The 13276-nt window shown below is 39.9% G+C and overlaps 2 protein-coding genes across 2 annotated transcripts in view; both read left to right on the top strand.

Moving 5' to 3' along the window:
• The first annotated feature begins 4086 nt into the window (after positions 1-4086).
• On the top strand, positions 4087-6879 carry ndufb11 (NADH:ubiquinone oxidoreductase subunit B11). The gene is made up of 3 exons (XM_079674288.1): positions 4087-4355; positions 6371-6501; positions 6671-6879. The coding sequence occupies exons 1-3, from the start codon at positions 4182-4184 to the stop codon at positions 6798-6800; spliced, it is 435 nt and encodes a 144-aa protein (XP_079530414.1). The 5' UTR covers positions 4087-4181; the 3' UTR covers positions 6801-6879.
• Positions 6880-7617: 738 nt separating this feature from the next.
• rtel1 (regulator of telomere elongation helicase 1) overlaps positions 7618-13276 on the top strand; it is an 86529-nt gene continuing 80870 nt past the window's right edge. The window contains exons 1-7 of the mRNA XM_079673766.1: positions 7618-7918; positions 9018-9216; positions 10048-10141; positions 10901-10982; positions 11322-11382; positions 12037-12112; positions 12570-12651. Coding sequence (XP_079529892.1) covers positions 7817-7918; positions 9018-9216; positions 10048-10141; positions 10901-10982; positions 11322-11382; positions 12037-12112; positions 12570-12651 — 696 coding nt within the window. The 5' untranslated portion in view covers positions 7618-7816. The remainder of the gene's footprint in view (positions 7919-9017; positions 9217-10047; positions 10142-10900; positions 10983-11321; positions 11383-12036; positions 12113-12569; positions 12652-13276) is intronic.

Here is a 13276-nt window from a genome sequence, read left to right as displayed (position 1 = left end):
ACACACACACACACACACACACACACACACACACACACACACACACACACACACACACACACACACACACACACACACACACACACACGAGCTTGAATGACACAAGCACACTTTTATTTCCATGCAACTCTCTAATTGATCTGGTGTCTTGCCTCACTGAACACGGGAAATTACACTCCTACCGTCCTCTCTATTGTCATGATGAGGTTGACGTAAAGCACGGTTAATGTATTATATTATTGAGGTAGAATTGTCCGGGGCTACAGAAAAAACATTCGGGGCAGGCCAACATATTATTTTTCCAAAAATGTGGAATTTATTGGCTACATATTACACAGATTATGCACAGCGGGAGCAGCAATAACCGTCAAATAATAATTTAGACAGGGGAGCTCAGTCCGCACCCCCTGCCTGCCGCTAGGGGGTGCTGCAGCGCCCTCAGCACCCCCCTTCAAGCGCCCATGCTAGCAAGTGTGCATGTGTGCGTCATATGAGAGGCCCCGCCTTACATTTTCCGCCACAGATTTGGGGAAATTGGTCCGTGCGCAAAGCATTGTGAGGATTTGAAGGACGCAAAGTCTACCCATGTGCAGCCTCGAAATTACCCCCAAACCAAGGACGCAGCCTCGGTGGAATTCCAAGTATGCTGGAGATTGGAACAGTCCTTCAGCGGCACTCGATGACGTAGTATCCTTGAAATATTGGCTTGGAAGCCAGTTTCCTCGCGATTGAGGAACGGCCCGCGCTGTCCGACTTCAGCCGAGCTTTTTGAGACCTCCCCCGGCTGCGATCGAGGCGAGCCTTAGCTCGTCTCAAACAAGCCTATTTACTGACACAAACATTTGTATCATCTGTTGTAGACCCCAATAAATAAAATAAGAACTCGTTCTCAAAAAAGATAAACGCCATTCTTAAAATGTATAAACGAACAATAGTTTGATTAATATTGATTAGAGTGCACAATAGAAATAAAAATAATTGAGAGAAGAAAAATAGATATATTATCTATCAAAACCCAGTTAGATTAACATTCATTGGATTGCACACTTTATTTTTTTGTGTGGATATGTTGCACATTAAAATTGTAATAGCACTTTATGACTGACTGAATGGAAATGACAATAAATGAAAATGTAAAACGAAAAAAGCGATCATGAAAATGTTCCCAATAAATGAATTAAATGATTTTTGACCACTTTGTTGTTCAGATATAACACATATTTGTAACTAAATGATACATTCATTGAAATAAAACACAATATAAACTGAGGAGTGACTCGCGTGAGTTTCATTTATTTTCTTCACTCCGCTGGGAAACTGCTCTCATGTCAGTGAGCATCAGATCAGTGCATGCGCTGCATCGTCCAATCAGTGATCGATACACAGTAAGGGGGCGGGGCGAGTATCTGAGGATTTCATCGGAGGATTGTCTGGTGGTTCCTCGGTTATCGCTCCTCCATTATCGCTCCTCGCTCCTTGCTACTCCGGCAGAAATAAGAGCCATGGGACGGTACTCAAGATGGGTTATGGCTAGAAAGGATCCGTCTTGTATAAGACTCTCGTGAGAGTTTGCAAGTCACGTGGCTGAATGTTTACGTTTGGCAGGCAGCCTTTCAGTTACGATCGTTAACATCAGTGGGCCACAGCAAATGATGGTGAGAAGCTAAACTATCTATTAATTAAGTCAATGACAGGGAGTTTGATTGTTGAAATAGGGTGTTCTTGCTGTTCAAAGAAGAATGACAACACTGTAGATCACCAAAACTATGGTTTATTTTTTATTCACAGTCAAGTCAACGTTGTCGCAGTAAAAGTCCAAACTAAGATAGCTCCTGGTGCAATAAAATGTTCCCTTTCAGTGTTTTACTATTATCCTGCTGCATTAATGTGTATGTTGCATCATGTTACTGCTGTAGATGTGTTTCCGAGCCGCTCCAACGAGAGTTACAACGAGAACCTGACGTCATATTTACACAAGACGGATCCTTTCTAGCCATAACCCTCAAGATGGCGCAGACAAATCAACTTCCGGTGAGACTGAGGACCGAGGAGCGAGGAAATGAAAATAAAATAGTCGACCTGAGACGGGGCCCTAGTTCCAACAAAACCCCTCACGGTGCATTACCGTCGACTCCCTCTAGGTGGTGGTAAATTGCCACACTGGAGGAAGGTTATGGCTAGAAAGGATCCGTCTAATGTAAATATGACGTTACGTTCTCGTTCTAACTCTCGTTGTAATCGGAGCGGCTCGGCTGTAATCGGAAAGGGTCGGGGTGGGCGGGACGCGGGAAGAGACGTCGTTCTAACTCTCGTTGTAATCAGAGCAGTGGTAACCACTCAAAGTCCTCAAGAGATAGGAAACGACAGCAGTGTGGGACCTTATTGCGGGAAATTACTGAGCACACATACCACCTACAGGATGAGACGTTCATGTGTACAGTGATATCAAGACTAAATGATCTTTTGGAGGACGTAAAGCAACACACCCCACATGACAGTAGTCTTCCTCTCACCTTCACGCCCCCCAAACACAAAAGGCAGAAGAGGACCATAACACCTCTCAGTACCAGCCATCGTAGATACCCTTTTTCAGGCCGGGTGGGTCATAAAGCTGAGGTCATGAGATCCAACTACAGAGTGGACAGCTTGAACAAGATTTTAAAAGCTAAGTCCCCAGAGTCTAATGCGGGAGGAGCAGGCAGGGGTACGAAGAGGAGGATAGATGCTTTAGGTAAGAACAAAGTATATTTACTTTTGCCATCTCCTCTATATTCACAAAACACAGCCAATCATCCATTCCAATCCTATGTGACATGGCACAGTTCATTTCACTCCAATAGAAACTGGTATAAAAGAGACCATTAGTCTTCTCATTGTGCTTATTGCTGTGGATAGGTGTAAACTATTGTTGTTGTATTGTATCATATCAAAAGTTGTTTTCATCCAAGGCACCACCGCCAGGTGAATGTTGGAAGCTTGGAGATGAATGGAGCTGTAAAGAGGTGGTAAGTAAAACAACGTTTTTAATCCATTGCATGTGATTGATGTAGTTATAAAAAGTATATCATAAGCTGTCATTACAGTCTAAATATCTAACAGCAAAAGGAGGAGAGTCTGAGGAGGAGAGGAGATGAGGAGAACAGAGGAGAGGAGACAGCAAAAGGAGGAGAGTATGAGGAGAGGAGAACAGAGGAGAGGAGAGGATACAGCAAAAGGAGGATAGTCTGAGGAGAAGATGAGGAGAGGAGAACAGAGGAAACAGGGAAAGCGGAGTAAAGAGCAGAGTTGAAAGAGAAGTTGAAAGCAGAGCAAACAGTAGCAGGAGAAGTAGAGCAAATGTAAAAGTAACTTTGAAAAGTATCAGCAAGAAGATCAGAGTTGCATAATGTTATTTTGTTTTATTCGTTACTGTTATATTAATGTTGTATGTTAATTTTTGTACATAGGATAATAAAGAGGATCTTAACTTTGAACTCGATTCATGACCTCATTTCATTATTAAAACCTTAATATCAAATTACAGACTGGATTCAAATTAGGATCTCCAAATGTGTTGATGTAATGTTTGTGATAAACTGAAGGATAAAGTTTTCCTTTATGTGTTGAGAAAATTCCCCTCCCTCTTAAGCCAAGTAAGGTGTTTAAAAAGCCTCTTGGATCAGCTGGAAAATGCATCATCACAAAACTGAAAACAGCTGTTTCACTTTACTTTTGAAAGATACGACAGAGACAAAGCTACACATATATGATGGTATTATAGAATATGATGCATTGCTGAAGATTAAACTACCCAACGGGATATAAAAGAGGTAAACACATCTACAGCAGTAACATGCAACATACATTTTATTGCACCAGGAGCTATCTTGGGACTTTTACTGCAACAACGTTGACTTGCCTGTGAATACAAAATAAACCATAGTGTTGCTGATCTACAGTGTTGTCATTCTTCTTTCAACAGCAAGACCGCTAACAAGTATTTACATACTTAATATAGTTTCGAGCCGCTCCGATTACAACCGAGCCGCTCCGATTACAACGAGAGTTAGAACGAGAACGTGACGTCATGTTTACATTAGACGGATCCTTTCTAGCCATAACCCTGGAGGAACTTAGAAGAAGCGGGGTCAAAGCTTTTGTTTCCGTTTCCGGGTCAACGATATCCTTCACAAACAGTTGAAATGTTGACCCGACTGCCTCGGCTTGGGCTCTCTTTGCCCCGGTTACTGTGTAATCCCCCGGCTCGATTCGTCTCCCAGTCGAAACCCAGTGGTGCTGCCGGGGCGGCCTCAGTGACGGAGCTGCACCCCCCGGAGGAGAAGAGCAGACACGGGGAGGTCAGCCCGTATGTCAAGGTGAGTTCTCCCAGTTGTACCGACAGTACCGGAGCTCACTGAGACCCAGTGACCGAGCCGGGCTCATGTCATCAGACACACGGACACAGACACTGTTCTGATGTCAGTCTGAAACACACCAGTTCACACGGTACTGCTCCGGTACAGCGAGCTGCAGCTAGCAACATTAGCTAGCAGAGCTACACACACTGTCGATCACTCACACTGATAGCTTCAGCCAGAGGTGAAAAAAGTACTCAGATCTTGTACTAGAGTAAAAGTAGAAGTACTAGAGTGTAGGAATACTCTGTATTAAGTGTTAGTCGTGCACTCAAGATGTTACTGTAGTAAAAGTACAAAAGTATTATCATTGAAATATAGTGAAAGCAGCGACAGTAAAAGTATTCATTGTGCAGATTGGTTCATTTCAGAATAATATATATGATATGTTTTATAATGATTGATCATGAAAGTGTTCTCAAAGCTGGTAAAGGTGCAGCTAGTTTGCATGACTTTGTATACTAAAGGGTAGCTTGTGGGTTTACTCCAGGTGGAACTAAAGTCTGATTTAACACTTGATTATATTTCACATCATTCATCCAGATCTGTAAAGTAACTAAAGGTATTAAATACATGTAGTGGAGTAAAAGTACATGATTTACCTCTTAATTGTAGTGGAGATGAAGTACAAAGTAAATTACTTGAGTAAATGTACTCAGTTACTTTACACTGGCTTCAGCTATGTTGCTTTTAGTTTCTGACAGACACTGTGGATGTCTTTTTCTGATTGATGAAGTGCATAAGAAACTAAAAGTGCTATCATATACTAATGGTTTTATATCAATGTAGCACATTATCTTGTCTATACAGAGGTGTAAGAATATTCTGATTATTTACTCAAGTGAAAATAGCAATACTACATTTTACAAGTACTTTGTTACAAGTAAAAGTTCTGCATTCAAAATGTTATTTTCCTTTCTTTAGTAAAAGTTTAAAAGTCTTAGCATTAGAAACTACTTTAAATACCAAAAGAAAAAGTACAGTGTTTCCCACAGAATTTGATTCTATTTGGTGGGGGCACCGCACCGTGCGGAATATTAAACGTCACTACACCTTTAAACTTAATCATCAGGAATGTAGAAAGAAAGATGTCTAATAAATAAATGTGGTGTTTTTACTTGTAATATTAATAATTTACTTTACATTATCACAATAATGTTGCAATGGATTATGTGTAATATTCCCACTTAAAGTCTGCACTCCAACAAGTCTGCAGAAAGTGGAAACACACATACAACCACACACACACACACACACACACACACACACACACACACACACACACACACACACACACACACACACACACACACACACACACACACACACACACACACACACACACACACACACACACACACACACACACACACACACACACACACACACACACACCACACACACACACACACACACACACACACACACACACACACACACACACACACACAATATACACGTACACATACAAAAGGATGTTCTTGTCTCCTTCTCTAAATGGTACTGGTTTGGAATACTCCTATGTGACTCAGTTTTTGTGAGGATATTGACGAACCTGCTGGATCTTCTTGCTTAAACCACACTTTCATAACTCGTATCATATTGGTTGAGATGATAAGTCAAATATAAAAAAGTGGCAGAGGTTTAGGTCCATCAGAGTAAAGGGGGTGATACTTAATAAATCAGAATTCCTCTATTATCCCACAATGGGGACATTTGCATTCCTACAACAGCAAAAGTATAGAGCAGATAAAGTGAGGAGAATAGACCTAAATATTAAGTATGCACACTTTATTCATAATAATACACACTCAGTCAAAAAACAACACCCTATTGTAAATACATTGAGGATCAAATTAACTGTGAATTGCACAAGGGTATATTTTAAAAAGTGTTATTTATATTTACAGGCAGTGTTGAATGATGTATTCTGAATGTCTGTACTGTGTGTGATGCCTCTCTTATGTAATTGTCAGAATCCAGACTACCATGGCTTCTCCCGGGACCCCGTGGTGGATGAGTGGAACATGAGAGTGGGCTTCTTCTTCGGCATCTCAGTGGCTCTTGTTATTGGAGGAGCATTCATCCACTATTTACCAGACCATGGGTAATGTTACACACAATAAAAGCTCACTCATTGTTTCTTAATTACTCAGGCTGTTAAGATGTTTTGGTGGCCTTCAGTCCAAAGCCACCACCCAGCAGTCAAGCTGGGGATTATTGTTATGAATGTATAGAATTATTAAAGTTGTATTCTCTTGTGTTTGTGTGTGTAGCATGCGGGAGTGGGCCAGGAGGGAGGCGGAGCGTGTGGTCTTGCAGAGAGAGCAGGAGGGTGTTCCTCTGTTAAGCGAGTACTACTTCGACCCAGAAAAGATTGTTCTCCCCAGCTCTGGAGAGCCATAAGATCAAACATCCTCCTCCTGTATTTCATGATTAATGTATTTCACTGAGAGAATAAATGATTCTGTATGTAACTGTTGAACTGTGTTATCATCATGTGTGAAAATTACTTCTTAAACAGAATTTAAATGTTTTGAAAAAATGAATGAGAGGTTAATCTTCAATGATTGGAACGTAAGTGCTTGCCATTGTCTCGGTGCTACAAGCCGTTTGTGGTCAGAACTAAAAATAGGTCTGAGGTTTGAAATCCAGCCTTTAATATAACTAACAAATGATTGAATTGATTGTTCAACATTGACTAGTTTGAAAATGATACAAAATACCTCCAAACCGTACCGTATTGAGGTAACCATCATCATCACAATGTTTCACAAATGTACCGGTACTTTGGATACGTTATATTTCCAAGTAATATTTGAATGGAAACACATTTTGATTACGTTCTCTTTAAAATTCATCTGATCAATAGCTTAATGAATTGCATTATTTAAGTTATACATATCTAGCCACTGAAACAACCTGTAATTATTATAATGGCGACCTTTAACCTATACTGCTCCAGCACAACAAAAAGCAGGGCACATTGAAACAAAGAGTTGCACCTGGACACGAAATTCTTGGACACGTCTTATAATGATGTTTTCCAAGCATTTATAACCAAGACTAGATCCGAATTCATATCATCTATGCCCTTTACAGAGTTGCCTCGGTGAAACTGTTAGCAGTATTGTAGATTGTTCATGGGTGACTTCCTTAATGTTGGTTTTTCAGTGAGTCTTTGAACGCAGCAGAGGTAAATTGCTACAGTGCGCATGCGCGCTTTACTGAAAGCGGAAATCTGGCGCCAAGCTCGAGCACAGCAGCTCATTGAAGTAAACGGTTGTTCCTGCTACTCCTCACTGCGGTTAAAGCAGGTCGAATTATCTGTAACTTTTTTCACACAGTTTAAAGGTGTTTGAAAGCTAACCCGGAGTACTGAGACTTGTGACTACGGGTTCTGCTGCTGCTGCTAGTAGACCATGACTTCACTCACTCTGAAAGGAGTGACAGTGAACTTCCCATTTGTTCCGTATGACTGTCAGAAGGACTACATGAGCAAAGTGATAGAGTGTCTTCAGGAGGTAATGAAAGAACTGTGATGGGAGATGTTTCTCAGCTGGACAGGAATCATCCATACATTCATGTACTGGTCATGTTGCAGTTAACAAAATGTCCTTCTTTCTCAATATGGAGAGAGCTTCTTCTGGTCCTCTGTATGGTTAGTGTGTCCGAATGTCTTTAATGCTGCTGCCTGTTCATCTGCACTGGCTGATCGTTAGCCACTGGTGGAAACTAAAGTAACATTGACTCAAGTACTGCACTTAAGTACCATTTTGAGACACTTGTACTTTACTTTAGTGTTTACAGTTGTTGATACTTTGTACTTCTACCCAACTACAATTCAAAGGTCAATGGTGTACTTTAACTCCACTACATGTATTTAATACCTTTAGTTACTTTACAGATATGGATGAATGATGTGAAATATAACCATGTGTTAAATCAGACTTTAGTTCCACCTGGAGTAAATTCACAAGCTACCCTGCAGTATACAAAGTCATTCAAACTAGCTGCACCTTTACCAGCTTTGAGAACACTTTCATGATCAATCATTATAAAACATATCATATCTATTATTCTGAACTGGACCAATCTGCACAATGACTACTTTTACTGTCGTTACTTTAACTATATTTTGATGAGAATACTTTTCTACTTTTACTTGAACATCTTGAATGCAGGACTTTTACTGAAACAGAGTATTCCTACACTCTGGTACTTCTACTTTTACTCAAGTACAACATCTGAGTACTTCTACTTTTACTGAAGTACAAGATCTGAGTACTTCTACTTTTACTCAAGTACAAGATCTGATTACTTCTACTTTTACTCAAGTACAAGATCTGAGTACTTCTACTTTTACTCAAGTACAAGATCTGAGTACTTCTACTTTTACTCAAGTACAAGTACTTCTCCATTCTCTGTCTTAACCCTTAATATAGTGTTACTCCTAAAAAGAATCCAATAATTCATACGCCGTATGCAAAGTTTGAGATTGCTGCCTGGTGGATTGACATGATGTTGCTGAAGTCAAATCCTCTGGTTTGTGAAACATCTCCATTGTTCAGACTCAGGTAACATCAGAGATAAAACCAGTGCACACATGTTTCTCTCTCTCAGAAGGCCAATGGGGTTCTGGAGAGTCCGACAGGTACCGGTAAAACTCTGTGCCTGCTCTGTGCCACCCTGGCCTGGAGCGAGCGCTTCAAGGACACCATCTCTGCCCGCAAGATCACAGAGAGGCTGAAAGGAGAGGAGATGTTCTCCAACACCCCGCTGTCCTCCTGGGGGACGGCTGCCACAGACGGAGATACACCAAGTACGTTCAGATCATGGCACCATCACATCAAGTAGTTCAAGTGTTCCACTGCCTGTGCTCTTCTTTAATGATCTGAAATAAGAAAGCTTCATTTGTATAGCAGTTTTCATACAGCAGATGCAGCTCAGAGTGCTCTCACAACATGGCACACATCACAAACAGACACAAAACAAGAAATTAACTTCAGGTCAAACGTTAAAACTTTTTTGCACACATGCAGCATAAAAACATAATATTACAGTTCAAGGGACCCAAGGATGTAAAACATGTGATAAGAAAATGAAAATACAACAAATAATGATCCCTCTGTGAAATAAATGGAGAGATAAGACATCATTATTTAATACAATAAAATATTAAAACCTATAAAAGAATATACCAATCGTAAAAGAATAATGAAAAAAAAGAAATATCAAGATTAAAAGGCCAATTTAAGGTCTTTAATAAACCTATAAAATCAATTATTATTAACCTTATTAAAATAAATAATAAGATTAATAAGGAATAAAAGACCAATTTAAAGCGGCTGTCTAATCTAAATACATGTTTCTTCAGCTGTTGTTCAAATGTAATGGGACTTGATGTTAGTTATTGTACACTGCTCCCTAGACGCTGCGTAGACTCACTTTAAACCCGCCCACTCTAGCATGTTCCTAACGGGCACTGCTCTAGTTATAATCATTGAAATCTTATATGATACAAAATGGTTGGGGGATATGATGAATGCTGAATACTCTCACCTGCTGCAGCTCATTCCATGTTACTGATGTAGAGATACAGCAACTGACATGACTCTGAAATATAATGGATTGTGTTTTTATTGTTTCTCAGCCTACTACACTGATGTTCCCAAGATCATTTACGCATCCAGGACACACTCTCAGCTGGCTCAGGTTATCAAGGAGTTAAAGAATACTTCCTACAAGTAAACTATTCCATTTGTCTAAAGTAGTAGATGTTAGAAATATATTGTTTATGCATGATTAATGCAACATGTGTGGAATGCTTCTTTAGTCGGGGTCAGCTCACTTCAGAAACAACGTTTAGAGGGCAAATGAGGTTTTGGATAGGATTTTGATATTAAAGATAAGATAATAATGTTGAATGGAGCATGATGCCTTAATATTGTTGCCCCAGACTTTTTACAGAGAGTCATTATTTGAAACATTCCTGAATGATAGCATAAGTCAGCAGATACAATGGGTACAGAAAGTTTGAAACAGGGCCTCATATTGCTGATAATCGGGAAATATGAAGGGGATATTTCATGCTGGTTATTTAAATAAGTTATTTGGCTTTTTTATCAAATAAGATTTGTTAGAAATATTTTCAACTTTGGGAAAATTGGGCTAATTAACAAATGAATACCTTGTAATGTATTTGTACATATATTTACGAAGAACAATATGAGAAAAGTAAAGGTTTCAGGTGTGGGTCATATTCCTTTATACTTTTAGAATTCGCTAAGAGCCAGTTTAAAAGGAACCCTAACACCACTACTGTAGTTATTTGGATGATCTACTATTATTTTAAACACATTTTAAATATGTGACAGTGACCTAAAGTGTCACTGCTCATACAGCTGAATGTTCATAGTACATACTTTTCTGATGTACACCACAGATGAGCTTCGTGTGTTCCATTCATCAATATCACCATTATGTGTGTGTTTCTGCTGATTCAGGCCAAAGGTGTGTGTTCTGGGATCGAGAGAGCAGCTGTGTATCAACCCTGAAGTCATGAAACAGCAGAGTAACCATCTTAAGGTATGAAAACCATAACACCATGTTGTTAGATAACATTCAGATTGTCAGGGGCGTACTGTTAGTGCTGAGTCAGCTGAAGTGTCTGAAGGATGCAGGCACGACCCCAACTTGTCCCGGCTCCTTGTCGATATTTTCAAACTCATTCGTGTTAATTCTAAGCACCAACAGGACAATATCTTTCTCTTATCAAATCAGAAGGAAGCATCCTAAAAAAGTAACTGCTGGGTTTATATGAATGAGCTGATGCAGCAGTCCTTGAGTCCATGTTGCTAATATCTTAACAAAACCAAACCACTTCTACAGATTTCACTATACTTTTTGCTTTGCTTTGTTTTTCAGGTCCATTCGTGCAGAGCCAAAGTTTCCACAAGATCATGTGTCTACTACAATAACGTGGAAGGTAATGTTCAATATTCATACTTGGTAGAGCAAGCTTACATGCAGTATAGATCAGTGAAACAACAATGGAACCCTGCAAGCTGCTAATACAGGCTACATGCCCTACACTTACTAGGAACCCCAACTGAAAGCAAGGTTTGAGTGGCGTGTAAGCATTCTGTCTTCGAATCCACACTGATTTGTCTTCTTTAGACGTCTTAAAGCCCCGGTCTCTGGGAAGCTGCATGCTAACGTGCCTTCACCACAGGGACTGACAGCGGTCACTTACTGAGCCACAATAGGTTTCATGTTGGCTCCATGTCAAGATATCAACAGTATTAAACTTATCCATTCATTGATGTTATATCCCCAGCCGCAGCAGCAAGTGAGATATCCTGCCTGTAGAAGCATAAAACACTTGGTGAGCGCTGTCTCACATTTGTTTCACTCAGTGTGGATTGGTGCATTTGGTAGAGGTAAAGTGCGTCTGTGACTGATGCTTCTGGAAGCTACCAGTAGGTTGACCATAGTCTAAGCATTGTTACATCTGGCTGTTTTCCAGCTGTTCGCAAGCAGTGATGGGTTTATCATGGCAATTGCATAACACCTTTTTGTAAAAGGCAACTTTTATCCCCTTTTATGAAAGGCCTCCTTTTCTTTTCTTTTGCCTTTTTAGAGAAGAGCACTGACAAAGAGTTGGTGAATTCAGTCCTCGACGTGGAAGACTTGGTCCAATTCGGCAACAAACAGAGGTGGGTCTCACACACTGCTCGTGTGTTTCGCTAATACACTTGTGCTTTATAAGGAGTCCAATCAAACAACATGGTTTTTAGTTGTTCTTGGATTGTAGGACAGCAACATATCATTTTGAAATATTATGAATTAGTCATCCGATATATTAGACCTTAAATAATTAGGAAATCAAGTATTGTAATTATTTTCATCTCTGTAAAAAGTTTAGAATCTTTGTAAAAACAGTTTAGCTTTGTTAACGCCTTACAGCTTTTTGATTTCTGATGCGTTCCGTGTTCTTTTATCTCCCCCTGTCCTGCTGAAAGTCCTCTGTTAGAAACAAATGCACACTTTCTCTCACAAATTCACTTTTTTAAAAAGTTTTTCTCTGAGGCAAATGATATCACTGGTTCAGGCGATGTGATGTGAAAGCCAGTCTCATATATGTTGTTTTATTTGTATTGGCTGTGGTTGCAGAGAGATAGAGCAGGTCGTCAATTTATTGGAAGGTCAGCAGTTGAATCCTCTTCCAGTCAGCCTTTCAGTGTCTTTGGACAACGTACTGAACCGTGCATTGCTTCCAGAAGTCACAGCCATCGTGTGGGAATAAGATAGATGATGCTGCCTTGTATGGCAGCTCTAACATCAACGTCTTGGTGTGGAGGACATTTTAGCATGGAATGTAAAAAAGTATTGTTGGTGGACTAGAAAGGCGCCATATAAACCCATGTCCATGTTTGAAGAAACCAGGCGGTGACATCAACAATAAGTACACACAGTTTTATGCTATCTATGGTCCCAGCTGCAGCCCAGTGTTTGCTTCTACACACACTGTTGAACGTTTTGAGAGGCCATGGAGGAGAGAACACAGAATAAAATTAAGCCCAAACGATTCACTTTTAAATACATGTTCAAAAAGTAGATTTGGGGTAACAGTCTTTGCTAGCTAGTTGTTATCAATAAGCTTAAAATAAAAGGACTCGATATAAAAGGTAATTTGAGAAGTTAAATGAAGAACATGTCTCCTTAATGTCATGTAGTGAATCAGCAGTAAGAGAGAGGATGACAGGATCCATCATAACATCTGAATCAGAAACACTGAATTATTTCTCCCTGCTTGGTAATATTTGAATTCACTCAGTGTTTAATTTAAATAATATTACTATTTTTAATGTTTTCAAGGG

Source organism: Notothenia rossii (assembly GCF_949606895.1).
Source record: "Notothenia rossii genome assembly, chromosome: 4".
Taxonomy (NCBI): domain Eukaryota; kingdom Metazoa; phylum Chordata; class Actinopteri; order Perciformes; family Nototheniidae; genus Notothenia; species Notothenia rossii.
The sequence above is the reverse complement of the archived record's forward strand: the minus strand, read 5'-3'. Positions and strand labels throughout refer to the sequence as shown.